Below are 26,521 nucleotides of genomic sequence, written 5' to 3' on the forward strand. Positions count from 1 at the left end.
CTGATATTTTTGAAGACATGCGGAAAATCTTCCAAAGAGCTATGAAGGTTGTTACAGTAACTACATTTAGCCCACCATTAATATCATTTTTGATGAGTGAACTGGAAAACCCAGAGATCATAACACACTATTATCACATGCTGTTTTGGAGCCAGTTATATATATTGTAATCTCTCAGCATTCTCCTCACAACATCAGGAACATTTCCAAATGGGGCTTTTAGTTTGGTTCTCCAGAATGGAGAGTGTGCATTCACATATCAGCCTGGTTTACCCCGAAGTTTCTGTGAGCTATTGGGGAGCGGCTCCACACATGATTCAGGTTTTTTATTATACATTGGAATGTAGCCTGATTTATGTCCGGGGTAAAAAAAAATCAACTTTTTGCATTGGTTTTTGGGGGCAAATTCAAACTCACAGTAAACCCACAGTAAAGCCTGCTGTCTGGAAATGCTCCAGGAGGAAGGGAGCTTACCTGAAGTGCGGAGTGCAGATAGCAGTAGTTTCCTTGTTTTAACTTTTTTTTTCTTGAATGTTTAGGCATTTTTTCTTGAATGTTTAGGCATTTTTTCCCCATTGGAACCCTGCAGGCAGCATTGGCAGCATTAAGTGCTGACTTTGTTGCCTGACTGGCACCATTCATTCCAGGAAATTACCAGGAAAATGGAGCTTCACATAGTGACAAAGTGGGCATGTAATGCTGTGGCTGGTGCTTAATGTATCCTGCAGCATTGTTCAAGGAAAACACTGCTATCTCCACTCCCCACCTCAAGTAAGCCCACCTCCCCAAGGGCAAAATTTGGGGAAATGTTTTGGAGTCCCCCTAAAAGGTTCTCAGCCCAGTTGAAATATCAGCAAATTGGAGCATGTGTGTAATTTTTTTTAACCAGTCTACAATCACACACGCACACACACACACACACACACACACACACACACACACACTCACTCTTTCTTGATATGTTTAATATATGCATGGAGGACAACAACAGAATATAATGAGTTTCAGCATGGAGTAATAGCACTAGTAGGCTTCACCTGTCCCAATATTCTTTCAGATGACAACTATATTTTCTTCCAAATTATTTGTACACTTATCCATTTGGCTTGCTACAAATATAGCCACTGGCCAGCAAGCTAATATTAGTTTCTAAATGACAAAAGTATTCACAAGAAATTATTTTCCATTTTATAGGGCAAAGATTTCAAAAAATATAGATCATCTGGCAAAGCAACTGATTACAATATATGCAGTAATTAGGAGAATGTGTCAAAACAGACTTTATTACATATTTCATGGGTTTGCAGCAAAGTAAAGCAGCTGACTTAACCCCAGGGTGACTTCAAAAGGATTTGCTATATCTAGTGTTTATGATTAGTGCCATTTAATCTGGAGCTGCCGAATAAGTAGCATTTCACAAAATATGCAAATTTCCTTTTTGCTTTAATATGTTCTCTCTGGAATTAGCCTAACACCTCTGCACTACAGAAAGCATTGGATCAAGTCAGTTGAGTAACTATAGATTTTGCAAATGAAATAATCCTTGCTATGATACTGTACCCATCATACATCAACATCTGAAGGCTGGAAAAAACAAAATTCAACTAGAAAATGTTACTGTTTGAATGAGCATGCACTGGAAAATGAGTTTTGCCGGCAAACATGAAGTTACATTACATTTTTGGACAGCAGTATCTTATTCTCATATATCATAATATTGTATTAGCAGTGAAATTTAAATATGACTCTTTGAAACCATTCCAATTATAACCAAAATGCTATATTACATTTTGGGCTGTTTCATCATTGGACAAATTCACAGTACCTTTTTAAAACAATTTGTTCCAGTAAGAACTAATCAGCCTACTTTCCTTTCACTGTCTCTACATCTGGACTAAATTTGGTGCAAATCAAAGTCCACAAGTTAGATCTCTTGCACCTCAAATGTTCATGTGTCTGCCATCTTGGGTCGGGGTGGATGTCATCATTACAAACTGCACCATTGAGGTGTCCCTGTGTGTCACTCACTACAGCTGCAGCAACTTTGGTTCAAATCAGTTAGACAGTCCTCAAGTTAGTGCATTTGCACCTCAAAGGTTTATGCATCCGCCATCTTTCATCAGTGTGGATGACATCATCACAAACTATGCCATTGAGGTGTTCCTGTGTGTCACTCACTGCAACTGCACCTAATTTGCTTAGACAGTCCACAAATTAGCCCGGTTGCACCTCAGATGTTAATGCAGCCGCCATCTTGAATTGGAGTGGATGGCATCATCACACACCACACCACTAGAGCATCGCTATGTGTCTCAACAGCTGTAGCAAATTTGGTTCAAATTGGTTAAGTGGTTCACAAGTTAGCCCACTTGCACTTCAAAAGTTTACGTGTCCGCCATCTTGAATCGGTGTAGATGACATCATCACAAATGACACCATTGAGGTGTCCCTGTGTGTCACTCACTGCAACTGTACCTAGTTTTGTTTAAATTGGTTTTACAGTCCACAAATTAGCCCCTTTGCACCTCAGATGTTCACGTGGCTGCCATCTTGAATGGGAGTGGATGACATCATCATCACAACACACCATTTGGGCATCCCTATGTGTCCGTACAGCTGTAGCAAATTTGGTTCAAATTGGCTAGGCGGTTCACAAGTTAGCCCACTTGTGTCTCAAAAGTTCACGTTAGCCATCTTGGATCGGAGTGGATAACATAATCATAAACTACACCGTTGAGGTGTCCCTTTGTGTCCCTACAACTGTACCCGATTTGGTTCATATTGGTCCAACTGTTGTGAAGTTGATGGTGGGGGACACACAGACACACACACAGAATGCCGGGTGATCTCATAAGCCTACTAGAAACTAGACTAAAAATGTGTCACAGTATTTAAAAGGTGAAAAAAAATTACAAGATCACATGTTATGATCCACTACAAGACACCAAGTCTTTAAAAAAAATACTGCACACATTTATTTTACACTTTACATGGGTTACAACACAATAATAAGTTTGTTATGCTTCTGTATAATAGGAAATGAAGAGCCCACCACATTTTTCCCCACTCAAGGCAAAATGAGCAATGAAGGTGCCTCAGCACTGCATTGAGCCCATTCACCCTAAAGTCTAGTTGCTAGCCTTGTGTAAAGCAGGGTTGCTTTGTTTCAGGGGCTACTTCGGAGCTTTCACAGGGTCCCTCCCTGATTTGCTTCAGCTCCACTCCAAGGTGAGTGCTTTGTTTCAAGCCAAACCCTTCCGTGGCCTGAAGCAAAGCTTCCACCCCACTTGCATCCACTTCACTCCTCACCCCTCAAATGATTTACCAAGACTGCAGCAATGGCCACAGCCTCAGGAAAGGCTACAAATCACAGGCATCCATATCATTTTCTGGGACTGGGAGTCAATGACTGGGATCAACTTATGCCACATTCTAAAGTTAAAGCTGCTTCTAGAATCCAGAGCAATTTAGAGCTGGGTATTGTGAAAGTATAGCCACTGCATGACATTAACCTTCACATTCTATGAACATCCCATTTGTGGGATAATCCAGACTAAGTTACTTAACAATATTACTCTAAAGAACTACTTAATTTCAGAAGATATCAGCCATTGTGTCGAATGTCAGAATGCATCAGATAGAAATTAATTAGCATCTCTATCAAATTATTGGGGAAGGTGTATATCTGTCAAATTACTGGGGAAGCTGCAAAGCTAATTTATTATATTATTTGATTTTTGCCTTTTGATTTTTGCTATTGCTACTGTACTACAACTGCCTTTTGTAACTGAAAATCTCTTTGGAAGTTTGACATCATGTCAAAGCTTGGTTTTTGTATTTTGTTAATTGACAAATAGAGGCAGAAGAGAAATTAATCCCATCCCTTTTAACTTGTCTGGGCAATTCTTGGCTTAGAATAGCATAACACCATGGGCACCCATTTTTCCTGGAGGAAAACTTAAGTTAAAATAAAGTATACATTCTCAGTAGACACATAAATCTCCTAATCAAAGGCATGAATACACAACAAAAACCCCTGGCAATTGTGAATTTGAATCCAGGAATCTTAAAAATGTCAAGGAGCTCTGTATGAGAAACTGACCTGTAAGTCTTTCCAAGGCATCAAATCCATGCTTCAGTGCAATAACATCAAGGAAAGAAATGGTTCCATCCTCAAACCTACATGAAGTACACACACAAAAAGAGAGGAATAAATAACACTGCATGCAATCTTTACTGTTCATATACAAGCTGATTATTTATTTATTTATTTTACAATTATAACATTATTTAGCAGAAACTTTCTTAGAGGGGACATCTCTCAATACCATGGCGGCTAAGTCAACCTTGTTTTGCCAGCCTCCTTCATCTGCTGTAGCAGAAGTGTCTGCACCTGGACTTGTATCAAGGAATGGGGGAGTGATCATTCATTCAGATTTCAAAACATTTTGACTAACAGCTTAGAGAGTAATGCCACAATCCCCTTAGATCTGAAAATTCAAACTGTGCTTTTGGCATCAAGGAAAGATTCGATACATAGTTCCTATTAAGCCAAATGGAAGCTGTTCCCTACATTTGCAGCAACTCATACCTCCTTACCTGATTCTGCATGTGAGCATAATCTTGCAATAGAAAGATTAATCTAAGAAATCCTTTAAGAAATCTGGTCTCATCTCGCCATCACTTAAAGTATATCTAACAGCTATAGTGACTAATTGTCTTCACCATTTTAGGGAGCCTCTTTTTACATTCCAATAATTAAATAGTTTTTAAAGGGGATAATGAGATCATACTCACTGGTACCCAAAGAGGTCCCAACCTGAAACTTAACCCAACTAATGGGAAAACCTTCAAACCATTGGCCACATATGATTTATGTTTGCTTTCATTAAAAGGTGTCTTTTCTTGTGATTTCTTGCTCATTGTGAGCAAAAAGAGCTAACAAACCTAGCACACTATGTTCTGTCCCCACCCACCCCCTTTCTGGTCTTTCATTATGATATGATAGTGCTTTGACTAGATGTCAATTTTTTGCCTAAGGTTGTTTCAAAATTTCATGTTTCACAAGACATTTCATGTTTGCCCTTCATGTTCATCTCCTGTAGAAAGGGTACTGCGTTCTTTAGATGTAAGGAGAGCTCTCTCATATTATATACATTGAATTGCTTCCTCACAAAAAACTCTCTGTGTGTGTGTGTGTGTGTGTGTGTGTGTGTGTGTGTGAGAGAGAGAGAGAGAGAGAGAGAGAGAGAGAGAGAGAGAGAGAGTGAGTGTGTGTTACTGATCCTAAAGGGTCTTCAGATTTCTTCCCAATGGATTTCAAATATGATTAAGTTATGTTATGAACTCACAAGGAAACCAGTTGCAATGAGAGTCAATGCACATGCAACTGAGTATTTTCTACTCAGAGGCACCTTTTAACGTGGTGATTCTCTTTATTTAGCGGCGGGGGGAGGATGGAAGTAATTGGGCCTATCCAGCCCCAGCACAGTACCTCCAGTGACTGTTGCTGGTGTCTATCTTGTGTTTCTTTTTAGATTGTGAGCCCTTTGGGGACAGAGATCCATCTTATTTATTTATTATTTCTCTGTGTAAACCACCCTGAGCCATTTTTGGAGGAGTGGTATACAAATTGAATAAATAAACAAACATAACAACAACAACAACATCCATAGTTTGACAGAGGTATACTGGTGCCCTCCATTTGAAAAGCTGTAACTTAGTCACAACTATCATACTTTGATAGGCACTACATTGTAGATGTTCACACTTGTTGGGAATGCAACTTTTGGCAGAGCAATTGTGAACTGTTGTTCTCCTAAGATGCTGCATCCTTCATCCTGATAAGACAACTTGCTACTTGCCCAGCACTGTGATTGCACAGAGACCACATAGAAGAAAGAGAGGTTTCTTATGTGTAACTGGAGTTCTTTGAGTGGTTTTATGTGCACTCACACGACCCTCCCTCCTCTCTAATGCAGATAAGAGTATGCAGCTTTATTGATTTAATAATAATCTATTTGCGGCAGTCTCTTGAACTGAGGCAGACTGGGTGTGAGCGATACCAGAACTTGCAATACCAGCTTGCTGCTGCATGTTATACTAACATCGTTGTGCGACATGGACATTGTAACAGCAGGCAGCAGCTGGCAGGAGTGGTGGGAGGAGGAGGCAACGTGGGTGAGCAGCCAGGCCACTCAGTCACCCACCCATCTGCCCCAACAGTGCATCCATAGGGGCAGGGGCACCAGCAGCATGCAACCCAGCACCCATCCCCACTTGGCGCCCTAGGTGACCACTAGGGATGTGCACAAATCTATTTTTTTTATTTGATTTGTGACCAAAACAAATCACCCCAGATTCGATTTGTATTTGTTTTTATGTTATTCAGTTTTGGACCAATTTGGACCGCTTAACAAGGTCCTAGGGACAGCAAATTTGGGTGGTGGGTAGGTCCCCATGGGTGCCACCTACCACCCATATTTCAAGGCAGTGGGAAGCTTGGTTGATTTTTAATGGATTTCTTTAGTTTTTACTGATTTTGAACATTTCCACCATAGGAAACAATGGGAATTCGAAGTTGCCATATCCTTAACCTAAAATGGATCCCCAGCTTTCTTTTATTTATTTTTTTAAAAAGCTATCCTCTAGCCCTTGTAGAAGTGGAGTTATGGAGCAAAATGTGCAGTCATTTTTCAAGTGTTTGGATTTTTTGGTGTATAATAACTTTTCCTCATAATGAGCCCTATGAAGATTCATTGCACAACTTCATTTCTTCTGTTCATTTTGACTGTCACTGGACAGTGCCAACTGTCAACTGCCATGTGCCAGCTACACTCCCCGCTCCAGCTGCAAGGCAATGGGGTACTCATTTTAATTTTTAGGAACATTGAAATGTTTAAAGCCAGAGTGGTGTAGCGGTTATAATGCTGGACTAGGACCAGGGAGACCTGAGTTCATATCCCCATTCAGCCATGATACTTGCTGGGTGACTCTGGGCCAGTCACTTCTCTCTCAGCCTAACCTACTTTACAGGGTTGTTGTGAAGAGAAACTTAAGTATGTAGTACACAGCTCTGGGCTCCTTGGAGGAGGAGCGGGATATAAAAATGTAAAATAAATAATATTTTAAAAAATTCTTTGGTGTCTAATAACTTTTCCTCATAATGAATCCCTATGAGGATTCATTATACGCCTTCGTTTCTTCTGTTCATTTTGACTATCATTGGACAGTGCCAACTGTCAACTGCCATGTGTCAACTACACACACACACACCCCCACACACATTGGGGTTTATTACTCAGTTTATTTTATAGGTATTTTTGAAGTGTTTAGATTCTTTGGTGTCTTCATTACACACCTTCATTTCTTCTGTTCATTTTGACCCCACTGCTTTGCAGGTGGGGGTGAGGAATTAGTGGCATCCCATGTTCCAACTACCCAAAAACCCACTGGGTACTCAGTTTATATTTTATGAATTTTTGAGGTGTTTAGACTCTTTAATGTGTAATGAATCCTCATAGTGATTCATTATGAGGAAAGGTTATTAGACACCAAAGAGCCTAAACCAGGGTTGCTCAACTTAGGGCCCCCAGCTGTTTTTGGATTACAACTCCCATGATCCACTGCCACAGTGGCCAATAGCCAGAGATTATTTTTTATTTTATTTATTACATTTGTACACAGCCACAAACTTTCATCTCTGGGCGGTTAACAATAGTATAAAAAAAGTTAAAATATATACAAAAACTTAAAACAATTTAACAATTCAAAATCAACCACGAATTAAAACCTTAAAATTTTAAAGAACAGAAAAAGCTTGAGTGAAGAGGTGGGTTTTCAAATGCTCTCTAAAAATTGTCAGAGATGGGGAGGATCGTATCTCAGTAGGGAGCGCATTCCACAGTCTTGGGGCAGCAACTGAGAAAGCCCGTCCCTGTGTGGCCACCAGCCGAGCTGGCGGCAACTGGAGACGGACCTCTCCGGACGACCTCAATGGGCGGTGGGGATCATAATGAAGAAGACGTTCTTTTAGATACCCAGGGCCTAAGCCATTTAGGGCTTTATAAATTATGACAAGCACTTTGTATTTTGCCTGGAAACCTATTGGCAGCCAGTGTAACTCTATCAACAAAGGAGTGATCTGATCTCTCCGAGATGACACAGAGACCAACCTGGCCGCAGCGTTCTGTACCAACTGAAGCTTCCGTACAAAGGCAGCCCCGCATAGAGCACATTGCAGAAGTCAAGTCTGGAGGTTACCAACATATGTACCACTGTTTTGAGGTCGTTCATCTCAAGAAATGGACGCAGCTGGTGTATCAGCCGAAGCTGATAGAAAGCACCCCTGGCTACCACCTCAACCTGAGAAACCAGGGAGAGGTGTGGATCCAAAAGTACTCCCAGACACGAACCTGTTCCTTTTGGGGAAGTGTGACCCCCATCCAGAACAGGCAGATCAAAATCGTCTCTAGAGTTCTGACCCCTCACAGTTTCAGTTTATTCTCCCTCTTCCAGCCCATTACTGCTTCCAGGCAAGCATTTAGAGAAGTTATGCCATCTCCTGAAGAAGCTGACATGGAGAAGTAGATTTGGGTGTCATCAACATACTGATAACACCCCACTCCAAATCCCCGATGATCTCTCCCAGCGGTTTCTGGGACCGAGCCTTGAGGGACACCATACTTAAGCTCAGATTTTGAAGAGCAACAGTCTCCAATCGACACCATCTGGAATCTGTCCGAGAGGTAGGAGTGGAACCACTGTAAAACAGTGCCCCCCACCCCCAACACCACCAGACGTTCCAGAAGGATACTATGGTCGATAGTATTGAAAGCTGTCGAGAGATCCAAAAGGACCAACAGAGTCACACTTCCTATGTTGTAATCTGTCGGATTCGAGTCGAGTCTTTCTCCACTTGCGCAGCAGTCGCCTACCTTGCCGCTTCTGTCCCCCTAGATCTTCCATATTCCAAGGGGCCTGTTTTGAAGCAGGTCGGAGGGGACGCTCAGGAGCAATTGTGTCTACTGCCCTGGTGAGCATGTTATTCCAGTTTTGCACCAGGGCATCAACAGGATCACCTGCAGAGCCAACATTAAATCCCTCCAAGGCTTCTTGGAATCCTATTGGATCCAATAACCTCTTTGGGTGGACAATTCTAATAGGCCCCTCACCCCTGCAGAGATGGAAAGTGGTTGTAAGCCTAACCTTAACCAGATGGTGGTCCGTCCATGACAATGGGGAAATCACAGGAGTCCCCACTCATGGAACACTACCCTGATCAGAGTAAAATACCAAATCAAGCGTGTGACCTGCAATGTGCGTCGGTCCAGAGACCATTTGGGATAGCCCCATAGTTGTCATGGCTGCTATGAACTCCTGAGCTGCCTCGGACAAATTGGTCCCGAAGTGAACATTGCAGTCCCTCAGCACCAAAGGTCTGTGAGACTCCAACGCAAGTTTGGCGACCAAGTCCGTGAGCTCAGTAAGTGATTCTGTCGGGCAGTGGGGCGATCAGTACACCAACAGAAGTCCCAATCTATCCCTGGTCCCTAAACCTAGGTACACACATTCAATATGGTCAGATACCTCGACAGGGACCCTGATAAGGGAGATGTTATCAGTATAGAACACAGCCACTCCACCTCCCCGCCCACGTCCCCTCATCTGCTCCTCTACAGAATACCCTGGAGGAAGAAGCTGGGACCAGACTGGGCCACCAGCCTCCCCCAACCAAGTCTCGGTGATACACACCACGTCAGCCCCTTCATCCATAATCAAATCATGGATGATCTTGGGTTTATTTTGGACCGACCTGGCATTGCAGAGTTCGGTCCAAAATTATGGGAGTTGTAGGCCAATATCTGCAGGAGGGCAAAAGTTGAGCAGCCCTTAACACTTGAAAAAAATCCTAGAACATAAACTGAGTAGTACCCCACTGCCTTGTGGGTGGGAGTGGGGTGCAGTTGGCACATGGCAGTTGACAGCTGGAACTGTCGAAAAGACAGTCAAAATGAATAGAAGAAATGAAGGAGTGTAATGAATCCTCATAGGGATTCATTGAGGGAAAGTTATTATACAACCAAAGAATCCAAACACTTGAAAAATAGTGACCACTCATTTTGCTCCATAACTCCACTTCTACAAGGGCTAGAGCTTAGCTTTTTCTTTAAAAAAAGAAGAAAGAAGAAAGAAATCTGGAAATTTGTGGGAATTAATAGGAGGGATCCAAATCTCGAATTGATCCAAATCGGGCGCAATTTGATTTGTACCCAAATCTATTCAATGGACCATAGGGGTGATTTGTTTTGTCTCCAAATCACCCAAATCAGCTAGATTCGGGTATAAATCAATACCCGAATCAATTTGCACATCCCTAGTGACCACCTAGTTCACCTAGCAGTAATTAAGCAATTTATGAACTTGTTTTTAGCATTCGTACAGTAAACTTGATCAGACACCCTTAATGGATTACTCCAGTCTAAACTGCCTCTGTGTTAATGTTCATGGTGGAAAAGAGGAAATGAAGCTTTCATTCATTTTATTTCACTAGAACATGCACTCTCATTTTTCACATCTGGTTTAAAACTGTTTAATAACTAATTTCCCCCCCTTTCATCCTTTAGCTTTCTCTGCATGTCTAAATCAGTTTATCATCATATTTCACCAAACAATGACATAGATTTTAGAGCTTTTTACTGGATTTTGGCAACTTGTCCCTACACTTCCTGCCTGAAGCTGATTTTCTGTGAAATAATCTGCATATAGTTAGCTTTCAAGATGTTCAGCAAGACATCTTAAGAAGACTTAGTTGCTGAGTAACTGTCACACAGAAGCAGGTTTTAGTATTTCTGCTCCAAATTACATTTCAGGCACTTTGATGAATGGCATCATAATAACTCTGACTCAGTTGTCATTAATTATAACTTAAATCTAATCACAGCTGGGGGTTTTGCTAGTAATTATAGCCTATGAAGGCAAACATTAATATGTACAGGGAAAACAGTCTTCATAAATATAGGTAATGTATCAAAAACCGGCATGACCTGAAAAATCCTAACAGGTTAGAGTTTTATGTACAACTTGCTGAGGTTAAGGTAGCAAAATATCTGGAAAATACCTGGAAAAGTTTCATTATGTTGCTTTGTGAACTTTACTGCACTGAATGCAAGATGTTCTTTGCTGACATCCAGTTGGCAGTACCCACTTGAGAAAGAAGTCAGTAATGAACAGGTAGGGAGCACTGGCAAAACATTTGATTCCCAGTCATTACCACATTATATGACATCAGTGTTATGAGAACTTCACTGGCTGCCAACTTTTTGTCAAGCTAGCTGCTAGCATTGACCACAGCAGCACTACATGGCCTTGATAGGGGGTACATTAGAGAGTGTAAGTTACAAGATACATCTCTTCTCACTGTGTTTAGCTCTTCTGATGAGAGCCACTCCAAGTGCTTTCTCAACCTGAGTGAGGGTGATAGAGAGCTGTTTTATAGCAGCTTCCCTTGTAAACACAAGGCAATCTTATGTTTGTTTAACTAAGCTTTATTCAGAAACAACACCATTTTTTCTCCTTCCCCTTCCTTTTCCTTTACCACTGCACCCCTATCCTCTTTATAGGATTCCCACAGGGACAAACTTCTAATTAACAAAACATAAAATATTGTTAGATAGAATACAAGAGGCTGGATGGCCATCTGCCAGGGATTCTGTAGCAAATTCACTGAGCAGAGTTTGGACTAAAAGACTTCCAAGATCTCTTTCAACTCTGACATTCTATTATTCCAACAGGAGAAGGATCCTTTAAGCAGTAACAACCACCCATTTGTGCAATGCTTTGTACTATGAGACCTATGGAGAGGACTCCCCTCTGGCCTTAAGAAAACAAACTGTTTCATTTCATTAGACCTTTGGGGAGTAAACCATAGGCTTTTTAAATTTTGATTCCTATTTTCATGTAAATTTTAGAAATTGTGGTTTTGGAATATATTGTTACAACACACAGGGCTAGACTCTCATGTCTTGCTAAAGGATTTTTGGACCAAAGGCAGACATGTACTTGTACAGGAGCAATACAAATGTACAGGAGCAATACAAATGGGGGAGACAAGCTTTCAAGGCAAAACATTTAACATATATTCGATCATAATCAGATTATACAAGCTTACTGGGCAATTAGCCAAATAAATCATTTACGTGGGGAATTTGGTAGAGCAGACTTGCTTGCAAGGAATGTTAGCTCAGAAAAACAATACATTCAAGCAATAAAATTGAAATGATGGGTTAAAACCATCAAGTTCTGGGAGGCATGGCTGCTAGAGAGCCAATTTAGTACTTGAAATGGCTATCAGTTTTGTAAAGATACTTGAGAATGGACCCTGGGACAGGTGGACATAAAAAGGAGGGGAAGAGAGGAACTTGTGGAGGAGAATGGCAAGAAAGGAGTCCTATCCTAGAGGGAAAGAGCTAGATCAGGCAAATTTAGGGTTGCCATGTCCTCTGGAATTTTGGCTCCTCCATCCGGCTGCTAAATTCCACCTGGATTTACACAGATTCCAAATGCACTGGCCGGATTGCCCAGATTTTACTCTGGATCCGATCACATGGGAGGGCAAAGAAGGAGGGGGAAGTATACAAATCTGTCAAACAAATAAATAAATAAAATGCAAATTAGTTGCTGCATAATTTCCATAATATGCAAATTAGGCCACCCAGATTTGGGAAGCTTGAATATGGCAACCCTAGGCAAACTGGGTTAGCAACCAGTGGGGAGAGTATACATTTCCTGGGCCTAAACAAAGAGGTTGAAGACAGGCCTGTAGTCAGGCAGTATCCTTGGCTACAAGGCCCGCTCTAAATAACTATGAGGCCCTGACCCAAATCAGTCTCTGTGCTGGCCCCTTCCAGTTCCCACCCACCCAAGATGAAGCTAAACTAGGCATGACACATCTCTTCCACTGAATTTGCCTCCGGTAGATTGTGATGTCTTCCTGAGATCTTTTTCTATTGAGGTTGTTATTTCTTCCTCCCCTCTCTATTGTGTTGAATAAAGAAACTGTTGAACTATTCACTCTTCTTTTAGGACTGTGAAACAGCTCTTACAGTTAGCAAATTCTTCCCAATATCTATCTTAAATCTGCTTCTTGTAATTTCAACCCATTCATTCTAGTCAGGAACAAGGGAGAACAGGTCCACTTGTCCTTCTGTGTGACAGCATTTTGAAGCCTCATTTGAAGTCAGCGATCATATCTTGTCTTAGCCAGGCTAAAGATATGCAGCTCCTCCTTTTCCTCCTCCAAACCTGCTCCAGTTTATTAAAATGCAGGGCCCAGAATTGGATACAGTGCCTAACATCCTGACATTAGTGGCTTAACATCCTGACGAGTCAGCATGGTGTAGTGGATAGAGTGCTGGACTAGGACTGGGGAGACCCGAGTTCAAATTCCCATTCAGCTATGATACTTGCTGGGTGACTCTGGGCCAGTCACTTCTCTCTCAGCCTAACCTACTTCACAGGGTTGTTGTGAGGAGAAACCTAAGTATGAAGTATACCGCTCTGGGCTCCTTGGAGGAAGAGCGGGATATAAAATGTAATAATAATAATTTTGCTAGATGAAGTCCTATTGAAATTCATAGTATTTTAGAGTAACTCATGAGTAGTACTATTGAGTACCATAGTTTGAATGACCACCAGTACTTTGAGGTCTGCCTAGAGCAAAATAGAGTGAAATGACAAAGGACCTGCAACAAGCATCTTGGACAGGAGGCTTTACACACAGGGCTTCTACCCAAATCCCCTTCAGAAGAGAGTGTGTGCATTCACACATCAGCCAAACCTACCCCGAAGTCCCTTCGAGATTATTGGACCCACTCCACAAACAAATAGGGCTTTGTGGTGCAAATTCTAGCTTATCTCAACGTATTAAATAGGGAGAGGCACTGATGTAGAATCATTAGCATGATAAGAGGGATGCTTGCAAAGAGGCACCTTTTAGCAGTGATTCTCTTTTATTTCGCAGGGGGAGAGTAACTGGCCCTATCCACCCCCAGCACAGTACCTCCAGTGATTGTTGCTGGTGTCTATCTTATGTTTCTTTTTAGTTTGTGAGCCCTTTGGGGACAGGGATCCATCTTATTTATTTGTTATTTCTCTGTGTAAAACCGCCCTGAGCCATTTTTGTAAGGGCAGTATAGAAATCAAACAAACAAACAAAACAAACAAACAAATGCAGATATTGCTCTTTAGGAAGCTCTCTCTCTCCAACCCCCCCTCCCCGCCCACTGGCTAGAAGGAAAACACGGAGGCATGCCATGTGAACTTGTTTCAAAACAAAACCCAAGAGCAGAGGGGAGGGGCTGCTTCCCTCAATGCCACGAGTGTACTTCGAAGTGGCTTCGCTCAACATTTACTCTGAAGCATGAAGCCATATGCGAATAACTCCCAGGACTGGATGATACTTTCTCTCCAGTCTTCTCCGTGTGTGGTGAAGCAACATCATATCTGCCTGTCCTGCCTTTCAGGTGTGCCTACCCCAATGGAAATCTATATATAAGTGTAAAGTTTGAATAGAGTGCGCATCCAAAAATAAAATAAAATTCATCATGCACAATTCCTTGTATGAGAGAACTGGACTGTGCTTTTCAGGCATACTGGGGCGAGGGGGGACGCGCTTTATGTGCCTTAATCAAATGTTACACATATATGTGGATGTCCAACCCAGTGGACAGGGTGGGAAAATATGGTCTGGCTCCCCCATCATGTGTAGGGAGAAAGTATTGTTCAACTCAGGCCTCAACCAGTACCACAGGGTATTTTCTGTTGAGATTTACCATCCAAATATTATATTGAATTCTGCTGTCGCAGTGACTGCTGCTAAATGCTAAAACATTCCAAACTAACAGGCTAAACACACAGTGAGATAGAAACACCCCCACCCCCGTTCTTTCAGGCATGCAAATGCCTTTTTAATGAGGAATGTGGTGGATCATCCACCTAGGGAAAAGCGCAAAATGTAGGGAACCACAACATAAATGTTTCTAGATAGCATTGCCACCTCATGCCTCCACCAGTGAATAACACCATCCTGAAGAATGATTCATTCCTGTAGTTGGTAACAAGTCCAAATACTTGCACCAGTTTTGGAGGGACTTTGAAATTCAGAAGCAGGCAGGCTGCAGCCCTGTGTTCCATTGTGTGTACTATTGAACTCAACTGGACTGAGCATGCATATTTGGGCACAGGACTGAAGTCTATCTTAATGTCACCCAGTACTGTGATTCAGGATTTATTAACAGAATACAGTTTTATAATTAACTAGTATTGCCCAAATGACCTTATTACTCAAATACGGGGGGTGGGGGGTGAAAGGACACACTGACATATGACCATATCTTGAACACAAAAAATGAGGAAAGGGCTATGATAGTACAAAGGTGAGAAGACAGACTCTGAGGCTTGTAGGGCCCAAGGGACGAGGAGTTTTAGAAAGTCAGAAAAGTAGTTTGAATTGTGCCTGGAAGCCAATGGGGAGCCAAGCTTGATAGCACTGAAAACTACAACTTTTAATTGCGTTATCTCCACTTACTACCTTCATGTTTACATTTTGGTCCCAGGGGCAAGTACATACTTTATCAACAATTGGGGGGGCGCGGGGGGGGGGGGGAATGTAAAATTAATTGAAAGCATTATATAGCAATAGCCTTTCCCTGAATGGAAATACTGTAGTTGACCAAGTATAATTTCAGTCCCACTTTTTCTCTGGATTTCTCTTAATGTCCAGAGAATGCTTCCCCATATATGAAGAGAATCTGACCATAAGAATACAGTTTAAGAAAACCAGGTGTTAAGAAAACCAGACATTGTAGAATGCCACCTGAGCTGTATCTAGAATAACTTCTAGATATCACATTAAATTTTATTTAATTTAACATTAAAATTGTTCTAAGGAAATCAGAATCATGGAATATTTGTCTTCAGCTTGCAGATCTGGATCTGCAACTGGGAAACATCTTGACCTAAAGTGGGTCACGGTGTTAGCACTAGCACTATTCAGGAATGTAGGCCCAGTGATGCAATGAAATGTAGATCCAGGAACTTTCACAAAATTTGCAGACTCACAAATATAAGTGGTTCAATATCTCATCGCCAAATGTTTATATGCTTCCCTTGTAATCACAAAGAAATATGATAAAACTAAGGCTTTATTCAGAAGCAATTCCATTTTTCTTTCTCACTCTACCCCCACACTCTCTACATGATCCCCATTGGGATAAACGTTCAAACAACACAACACAAAAGATTACTAGCTAAAATACAACAACTAGGTCAATCCTCAGTCCAAGCTTTGTGCAACTTTGGAGTGCCTTGGTACAACCAAGGCTCCCAATTCATCCAATTCAGAACAACAAACCTAATGGGTGAGCAAGGTTTTAAGAAGTTAGACCTGGAAAAATAATAAATGAATCTATTTTTCAAGTAGATATGCAGAATGTTTTTGTTAAAACACACCCACCATGAACACACCCACCATGCTCTGTAACAAGAATACCTGAATGAATTGGGAGAGAGTTATACTTTCTGCTGCACAATGATTCCCCGCCCCCCGCCCATCTAGAGGATTTCTATATTATGTCCACACTCTAAAAGTGATTCTGTATATTAAACATGTGTGATGTTTATAGCTCTAGAAGGGAGAGAGAATTTTTTAACTGACAATATAGAAGAAAGGCACACATGGAGACAGGTGCTCCAGTTCTAAAACAACGTGAGCCTATAATTCCTGATTATTCATCCTCAATATTTGTATTACCTCTTGCGAAATCAAAACTCTTAAATAATGAGTAAAAGAGTACTTCCAAAGTATGCCAGTTAATTTTTTAAAATCATATTTAACACCACTTGCGTATCTAAAGTGAAGCATTCGGATTTACCTAAATTAACTTTATATCCTGAGATTAAACTAAATTGTGAGAGGATTCTTAAACCTTGCAGAGATTGTTCTGGGTTGATCAGTGTTGAAGTATTGTCATTAGCATATGAAGATACCCTTTACCTGTGAGGAGACAATTACTAGGCCCACAAGCTTCTTGCTTTCAAGGGCCTATACAAACAATAGGGAAAGATTATTTTAAGAAGTACTTCTAAATGAAATTAAATGATCCCAGACAAAGCCATTTATTACAATCCTTGCTATAGGATAATCATACATTAAAGTAATCATTTACAAAACTGACCAGAACAAACCAAGCAAGAACAGGAGGAAAAAATTTTCCAAATTTGCAGCACACTCCCAATCCTCTTTATTGTTTGGAAGAACAGGGACACATGACATCTAAACTCAACATTCACTGTGATTGGAAACTTATATAACAGGAATATTATTAGTTATATAATGATTTATAATTTTACCTTTCAGCTACCGATTGTCTTGGTGAATAGAAATCCTCTCCTGCAAGGTAGGCTGCTGCAGTTCCACCTCCAAAATAGGTTTTCCTCAGGCAAGAAGCAACTTCATTCTTTACCAGTAGTGCACCTAAACCAGTTGGAAATCCAAACATCTTATAAAATGATAGCGGCACAAAGTCTGCTTGATGAGCGCTTAAGTCTAATGAAGCAGTGCTGACATAAGACGCTGCATCCAGGAGTACAAACCATTTCCCTTGGACATTGATGGGATTGAGCTTTCCAGATTTTATCTGTTCTATCCAAACAAGGGGATATTTAATCCCTGAAAAATTGCTCTGAGCGGGATAACAGAACAGAAGAGGTGTTTTGCAGCCCTTTTTTTCATCCAGCATGTAATTTGCCCCTGATAACATATCCTTTGGTGTCACTGGAACAGACAAAACATTCATTGAAGCAGTAATTGCTCTCATGCCCACCACAGATGTGTGGCTATCAGTGAGGTAGCAAAACCGACTGCCAGGATCTTCCAAGGTTTTAGGCATCCAAGGGAAAGTATCTGCAACCAATTTGAGGGCAGCTGTGCTTCCTGATGTGAAAATAACAGTGTAGTCTTCTACTGTTGTATTAAAGTGCTGTAATATCCTGCAAGAGGAGGTGAAAAACACAGAAACATGGAAGAGATATGTTTTAGCCCCTATTCTATACAACAAAAATATCTGAGCATTGAAAATATGCCTTATTTCAGCATCTAAACAAACATTTAAAGCTGACAAAATGTGTGCCTATTTTTTATTTTCTATGACTTGAAATAAAATGTCATGCTATTAAAACTGGTGCATAATTTAACACAGTTGTTGCATCAACAATTTACTTTTAAAACACTCTAAGATAATGCACAAAATGACCTGAACCAACAATCCTATGGCCACATTATGCTAGTGCTGTGGTAATGTCATCTTAACATACTCAGGATCCTATGCCAATCTTAGAGAGAGAAAATAAGAGCAGTATAGGAAATGATATTTGTTGGAGTGACAACAGTGCATTTATTAAGTGTGTGTGTGTCTGTACATACACGTGTAAGCAACAGGTCAGCATATATGGGGTTTTAGGTAACCCTGGAAACCATCTACTGCCTGATATGACAGAAGAAGAGTTTTGTGTTCAGTTACTTCAGTTGACTTGTTGGTATTTATTATGGTTTTCTGATCATTTAAGCTGTGTGTTTGAGTTATTACTCAGTAGTAACCATCATCTGCAATAGGTTATGGGCCAAAACACAGTACAGAACAGAAAATCAGACACAGCCCTGATCTACAGAATGTGAGTGATAATCTTTTAAAAAGGAAAGGGCTAAGAAAGGAAGGTGCCTGAACTCATGGCTAGAAGCTCTGATCTAAAGTTTTCTGTAAGTAAATGAATAGTAGAAACTATCACTTATGGAAATTTAAGCTAAATATGTTATCATCTATTGATGATCTGTGGGAAGTGATAATCACAGATAAACCAGCAGTGAATCCAGAAGTGTGGGGGCAAGAAAAATATACAAGTAAGAGATAGGCTAGAAATGTACATATCAGGCAGTATAAAAATATGATAGATAGATAGAGCCTTCCAGTGGAGGATGATCAATTAATGCACATTAGAAATGAAAATACAGAAAAGGGGACGTAAAATTCACTCCAAAGACTGTATAAACATGCTAATCTGTTTCTACAAGCAAGCTGTTTCTACAAACTGAATTATACAAATTATACAAACTGAAACCAGAAAAGGACAAAGTGATGCAGAAGAATATTAACTAGGGATGTGCAAAAAATTTCGGGCACAGATCGATCTGTGCCCGAAACGAGCAATTTCAGGTGATTCGGGTCCGAACCGAATCACCCTCGATGTCCCCCGATATTTTTCGGGCCCAAGCCAAATCACCCCTGATTCAGGCCCAAAAAATTCGGGTGATTCGGGCTGACGTCTCTCTGAATTTCCTGCCTTTCTGCCTCCATTGATTTGAATGCAAAAAGGTCTGATGTGACATCAGCTCGAATTTTGGGTCCCAGGGGCAAAATAGTGGGGTGGGGTGGTAGTGCCTAATGGATCGAGGCTACCACCCAAATTTCAGGGGAATTGGGCAAAGGGCTGATTTTTGGGGAATTTTTGAAGTTTTAGTGTCTTTGGGGCAGTTCGGGGGCATAGTGTGGGATCTGGGCAAAAAGAGTGGGGTGGGGTGGTAGTGCCTAATGGGTGGAGGCTACCACCCCAATTTCAGAGTGATTGGGCAGAGGGCTGATATTTGGGGAATTGTTGAAGTTTACGCGTCTTTAAGGTTTTTCCCCATAGAGAAGCATTGAGGTGTCAGCAAATGTATAGCTTCACGCGGGGGGAAAAGGGGTGGCCTAGAGCAGTGTGGGGTTGGTGGTAGTGCCAGGTAGGGTCAAGGAAGCTATCTTGCTAATGAGATTTTCAATGAAACACCATGAATCCACTCTAATTTGCTATCATAGAATCCACACTCAGAATACCTCTGAAACAACAGCACCCTGTACCCCATGGGTTAGAAACCCATGGGGGTGGTTGGCACCCTATGTGCACTACACTACCACTCGCTCTGGGCCACCCCAGCACCCCCCAAGTGCACTTATGGGGCTGCTGAAAGCTCCATGCATACCCTATGAGGAAAAACCTTAAAGATGCGTAAACTTTAACAATTCCCCCAAAATCAGCCCTCTGCCCAAATCCTTTGAAAAAATTCAGTTAGCTTCCTTGACCCTACCTGGCACTACCACCAACCCCACACTGCTCTAGGCCACCCCTTTTCCCCCCGCGTGAAGCTATACATTTGCTGACACCTCAATGCTTCTCTATGGGGAAAAACCTTAAAGACGCGTAAACTTCAACAATTGCCCAAAAACCAGCCCTCTGCCCAATCACTCTGAAATTGGGGTGGTAGCCTCCACCCATTAGGCACTACCACCCCACCCCACTCTTTTTGCCCAGATCCCACACTATGCCCCCGATCTGCCCCAAAGACACTAAAACTTCAAAAATTCCCCAGAAATCAGCCCTTTGACCAATTCCCCTGAAATTTGGGTGGTAGCCTCCAACCATTGGGCACTACCACCCCACCCCACTATTTTGCCTCTGGGACCCATTTTTCATACCTGAATTGATTCAGATTCGGATTCAGATTTAATCCGAATCCGAACCGAATCAGGGGTGATTCGGGTAGCCCAGATTTGGGCACAGAACAGAACGGGGGTGATTCGGTTCAGGTCCCGATCCGAATCACCAAAAACCCGAATTGCACACCCCTAATATTAACATTGCGCTTGAAGTTGTGGAGCGCCTCTGTGATATTACAGAAGATATTAATATAACAGCTCTAATGCTATGCAGTCTACCTGAGTCATATAGTGCTCATTAATGCTCTGGAGACCAGACCTGCAGCAGCCTTTCCTGACAAATAGCCAACCTGCAAACAGCACAGCTCTCATTAACCCCAAGACAGGGTGGGATGGGAGAGAGAGGAGCAAACTAAAGCTGCCAGGAACCAGAGGGAACTGTACCTCTGTTGGTGACTCTTTTTGGTGACTCTTTTGTTGGGACAAGCTGATACTGTTAGCCAAGAACCCATGATTGCAAATCATTTGATTCTTGTGCTCTCCAAATCAACGTTGTCATGAAATTTGTTTCTTGTATTTTCTTTTGTACATACAAGGCATAAAACAGGAATTGTATTGAAACAGTTTGACATCTTGCTGCTCATTATATTTAATTTGAAGTACTAAACATTATTAGATCATTAACTACCTGAAATGACCAAGAGCATGTGCTTTTATAATTAAAACCTTTAAATTAATAAAATTAGCTCTTTACATTTTGCTCATTGTTCTGTATAATATGAAAATCTGTAAATTCTGACACCAAAGGAATTAGTCCAATAAATCCTTGCTCATGTTCAGATCTGTTATTTCATATCAACATGGTTGCTCTGATCCACTGGGCCAAGGAAACCTCTGAAATCTTGGAGCCTAGAGAAGAGGGCTAAAAGGACACAAATAGAGAACCAGACTGGCGAAATGGCTTGGTATGTCTGAGATAAACACAAATAGTCCTGCACATATCTAATGTGTGCCCGACCTTTTCCTTTGGATGAGTTGGAGATGGACAAAAAGATGGCAGAACCACTTCCTGTTCCCTGAGGAAAGAAGGATTAACCTTTGGGACAAAGGTGGAGTCCAGTTTAAGAACCACTAAATTACTTTGCATGACACAGAGCTCTTTACAAATAGAGAGTGTTGCTAGTTGGGAGACCCTCCTTGCAGAAGTAATTGTCACTAGAAACAAAACCTTAAAGGATAACAACCTTAGAGAAGCCACACAGTGGCTCAAAGGGAGCTTGAGTGAGTGGACACTAGTTCAGGTCCCAGGAAGGGAACCTATGAACCCCCATTGGAGAAGCAATGTTAGATGTCTCCCTTAAAAAATGCTGAATGTGAGGGTGAAGACTTAAGAAACCCAGTACCAAAATGTCCAGAGCAAAAGCCAAGGCCGATGTCTCTCGCTTCAGAGTGCTTGGATGCAGACCCATCTCTATCTGAAGAACAGATATCTGACCCCATCTCAGGCTGAAGAAAAGATAAGACCTCTGGAACTCCCACAGTGGAAGGCTGGATCTGGTGACTTCACCCCCAATGAGAGAACGCTGACCAGGTTGCTTGATAGTAGTGGAAGTTCACCTGGAAGTGTGGGTGGTATTCGGCTAGTGCACCAGCTGCGTACCTTTCATGAGAAGGCAGATCTGGCCACAGTTACCCACGCCTTAGTCACATCACAGCTGGATTACTGTAATGCACTCTACGTGGAGATGCCCTTGAAGAATATTTGGAAACTGCAGCTAGTGCAAAATGCAGCTAGGGTTTTATCTGGAGCTACCTACTGGGATCACATAACACCCATTTTGAAAGAGCTGCACTGGCTGCCAATATGTTTCCGGGTCCCATTCAAGGTGCTGTTTTTGACCTTTAAAGCCCTTAACGGTTTGGGCCCTGGATACCTGAGGGACCGCCTGCTCCCAAAGATTGCTGCCTGCTTGACAAGGTCATCTGAGGGGGCTCTGCCCTGGGTGCCAACAATGGGGAAGCCTTGGCTGTCATACGGGAAAGGGCCTTCTCTTTTGCTGCCCCCAGACTCTGGAATCTTCTCACGGTAGCTATTCGCTCCTCGGTCGCAATCACAGTTTTTAGAAAGCATGTGAAATTTTGGATTTTTACCCAGGCTTTTATATGATTGTCTCTACTGCTGCTTCTTTGTATGGTTATATTGTGCTTGTATTTTAAATCTTTTTAATCAGATCTGTTTTTATATTCCAGCTTAATATTTTAATTGTGTAATTTTTATAGTCTTGTTTTAATTTTTCTGTGTGAACTGCCTTGAGATTGTTTTAATGAAAGGCGGTATACAAATGTAACACTATTAAAAAAACAAAAACAAGCTTTGACATGTCATCGAGGGCACTGGCTCCATTGACTGAATTTGTAACAGATGTTGAATGGCATGATTCACTAATTCTTTCTTCATTCAATCCTTGGACTTGGGAGTGGGTGAATAAAAATTGGGGGAGGATAAATGAAATCTATTGAATATCTATTTTGCACCACCTCCAGGACCCAGCAGTCTGTGGTGCTATTGAACCAGGCTTCCAAAAAATGGAGAAGCCTTCCCCTGACCAGGATGGAGTCATTGCTTAAGATTTTGCTACATCATGGAAGAAGGGAAGTGTCTGCCCTGTTGGTTTCTGGAAGCATCTCTGCCTCGCGCATTCCAAGACTGATGCCAGGTCAGCTTGAGGTAGCAGAGCGGTTGTCTCTGTACTGGTTATCTCTAAACTAGTTGCCTGAGGAACGGTTAAAGGCCCTGTAGGGATAAAAGGAAGACACATAGGAGGAAGATCCTCTGAAGGGTCTACGAAAATCTCTATGCCCAAAAGGCATAGCTTCTTTTTATCTTTAGTCTCCACTAGAACTAGATCTAAAGATTCCCCAAACAGCTTGGATCCCAGGAAGAGGATAGCAGCCAATGTAATCTTAGACTTGGAATCAACATGCCAATTCTTTAGCCAAAGACCCATGTGAACTGCTACTCCAGAAACCATAGTTCAGGAGGCATGCTGAATACAATCTAAATTTGAATCCGCCATGAGAACAGCCACCTTGACTAACTTGTTAATACCCTATCACAGTTTAGTGTTCTCAAGGGGGATATACTGCACCAGTTCCTTGGCCCAGAGGATAGACGCTCTGGCAAAAAATGAATTGGTCGCTGCTGCCCTGATCAACATGACAGATGCATCATGGGCCTTCCAGAGAAGATGATCAGCCTTCTTTCTTCTCAGGAGACTTAAGTTGTTTACCTCCCTCCTTATTCATTAATGCTGTTGCCTGCCTGCTTTTGCTTCCCCTGTGGGGCTGCAGCCTCAGTTTAACATCTGTGGGAAGTGTGGGCAGGATTGGGACCAGCCCCTGAGTGACTCAGCTGTTCCTCGAGTCAGTTTTGCTCAGTTTGGGGCTTTACAGGAAGGCTCCTTGTGACACGGGGTGTTAGAAGCCCAGCAGAGAGGGAAAGGGAGAGTCCATCCACCTCCCACCCAGTGCTGCCTGGAGTAAGAGACCAGGTGGGTGCTGGGGTTCCTTTTGCTGTTGCATGCCTGCTTTTGCTTCCCCTGTGGGGCTGCAGCCTCAGGTTAACATCTGTGAGAAGTGTGGGCAGGATTGGGACCAGCCCCTGAGTGACTCAGCTGTTCCTTAGGTCACCTGCTCAGTTTTGGGCTTTATAGGAAGGCTCCTTGTGGTGGTGGGCCCGCCACCGAACGGGTGACACCAAAGGGGCCGCCCCCTTGGGAGAGCCACTTCAGGGGAAAGCAAGGGCTAGAGGGCTTCTGTTTAATTAGTTTTAAGCTGTTTTAGACTTGGGTTGAAGGTGTTGTAATGTGTTTGGGTTCGTCTAGAGATGGAAGGACAAGGGGCGCCTTCGTTGACTATGGGGCAGCTATTCTGGTGGTGGTGGGGAATAGAAGAGGTAACATTGGCAGTTCAGCAGGCCGTTCCAGGGAAAGGGTAGTCAGAAATTTAATAGCTGTCTCCCCTTCCGGCTGTCCTGCCAGCTCTTTGACCTCGGGGAGCACTGCCAACAACCCACATAGCCTTTCCCTGCTCCTCTGTAATGCCAGGTTTGTTTAAAATGAATCTGAACTCATCCATAATTTGATCATGGATGAAGGGGCCAACCTGGTATGTATTACCAAGATTTGGTTGGGGGAGGCTAGTGGTCCAGTTTGGTCCCAGCTTCTTCCTCCAGGATATTCTGTATAGGAGCAGGTGAGGGGACGTGGGCAGGGAGGTGGGGTGGCTGTGGTCTATAAGGATAACATCTCCCTTACCAGGGTCCCTGTCAGGGTATTGGACCATATTGAATATGTGTACTTGAGTTTGGGGACCAGGGATAGACTGGGACTTCTGTTGGTGTACCGATCGCCCTGCTGCCCAGCGGAATCCCTTACTGAGCTCACGGACCTGGTCGCATAACTTGCATTGGAGTCTCCCAGACTTTTGGTGCTTGTTCATTTCAGGACCAATCTGTCCGGGGTAGCTCAGGAGTTCATAGTGGCCATGACAACTATGGGCCTATCCGAAGTGCTCTCTGGACTGATGCATATTGCAGGTCACACGCTTGATTTGGTATTTTACTCTAATCAGGGTAGTGTTCCATGGGTGGGGACTTCTACGATCTCCCTGTTGTCATGGACAGACCACCATCTGGTTAAGGTTGGACTTACAACCACTTCCCACCTCCGCAGGGGCAAGGGGCCCATTAGAATGGTCCACCCGAAGAGGTTATTGGATCCAGTAAGATTCCAAGAAGCCTTGGAGGGATTCAATGTTAGCTTTGCCGGTGATCCTGTTGATGCCCTGGTTGAGAATTGGAACAATTTGCTCACTAGGGCAGTAGACATGATTGCTCCCAAGCGTCCCCTCCGACCCACTTCAAATTTGTCCCCTTGGTATACAGAAGACCTACAGGGGCTGAAGCAGCAAGGTAGGCAACTGGAGCACAGGTGGAGGAAGACTTGCCTCTAATCTGACAGATTGCGACATAGAGCACATCTAAAGATCTATGCTCAGGCAATACGTGCAGCAAAGAGGTGGTTCTTTTCTGCCCGTATTGCCTCTGCAAGTTCACGTCCAGCGGAGTTGTTCAGGGTTGTGAGCAGACTAATACCCCCCCCATGAAACAAAATTTGGAGTCATCAGTTACCCGCTGTGATGTGTTTAAAGAGTTTTTTGCAGATAAAATCTCTCGGATTCAGGCTGACCTAGATGGAGACTCCACAATTAATTTGATATCTGAGCTGGAGGTGCCCAACAACTCCTCTTATGTGATTCAACTGGATTGGTTTCAGTCTGTGACTTGTGAGGATGTGGACAAGCTGCTTGGAGTGGTGAGGCCGACCACTTGTTCTCTTGACCCTTGTCCAACATGTCTTGTTCGGAGGAGGTCTTGGAGGAAACTCAATATCTAGACCCATTTCAAACTGGTTTTTGGGTGAAGACTGCCTTGGTTGGCCTGATGGATGATCTCCAACTGGGAATGGACAGAGGAAGTGTGACTCTGTCGGTCCTTTTGGATCTCTCATGGCTTTCGATACTATCAACCATCGTATCCTTCTGGAACGTCTGAGAGTGTTGGGGATGGGAGGCACTGTTTTACAGTGGTTCCGCTCCTACCACTCAGACAGGTTCCAGAGGGTGTTGATTGGAGACTGTTGCTCCTTGAAATCTGAGCTTAAGTATGGTGACCCCCAAGGTTCTGTACTTTCTCCAGTGCTCTTTAACATCTACATGAAACCGCTGGGAGAGAACATCAGGGGATTTGGAGCTGGGTGTTACCAGTATGCTGATGACACCCAGATCTACTTCTCCATGTCAACTTCTTCAGGAGATGGCATAACTTCCCTAAATGCTTGCCTGAAAGCAGTAATGGGCTGGATGAGGGAGAATAAACTGAAGCTGAATCCAGATAAGACGGAGGTACTTATTTTGCTCCATAACTCCACTTCTAC

At 42.6% G+C, this 26,521-nt stretch overlaps 1 protein-coding gene across 4 annotated transcripts in view; it reads right to left on the reverse strand.

The window, feature by feature from the left end:
- The window catches only part of MOCOS (molybdenum cofactor sulfurase), a 174,891-nt gene that overhangs the window by 120,746 nt on the left and 27,624 nt on the right, over positions 1-26,521 (reverse strand). For all 4 annotated transcript variants that reach the window (XM_053263177.1, XM_053263175.1, XM_053263176.1 and 1 more), the window contains 2 exons: positions 17,410-18,048; positions 4,103-4,179 (listed from right to left, as the gene is read on the reverse strand). In XM_053263177.1, the coding sequence (XP_053119152.1) occupies positions 4,103-4,179; positions 17,410-18,048 (716 nt within the window). The remainder of the gene's footprint in view (positions 1-4,102; positions 4,180-17,409; positions 18,049-26,521) is intronic.

This window comes from Hemicordylus capensis, chromosome 6, assembly GCF_027244095.1.
Source record: "Hemicordylus capensis ecotype Gifberg chromosome 6, rHemCap1.1.pri, whole genome shotgun sequence".
In the NCBI taxonomy this organism is placed as follows: domain Eukaryota; kingdom Metazoa; phylum Chordata; class Lepidosauria; order Squamata; family Cordylidae; genus Hemicordylus; species Hemicordylus capensis.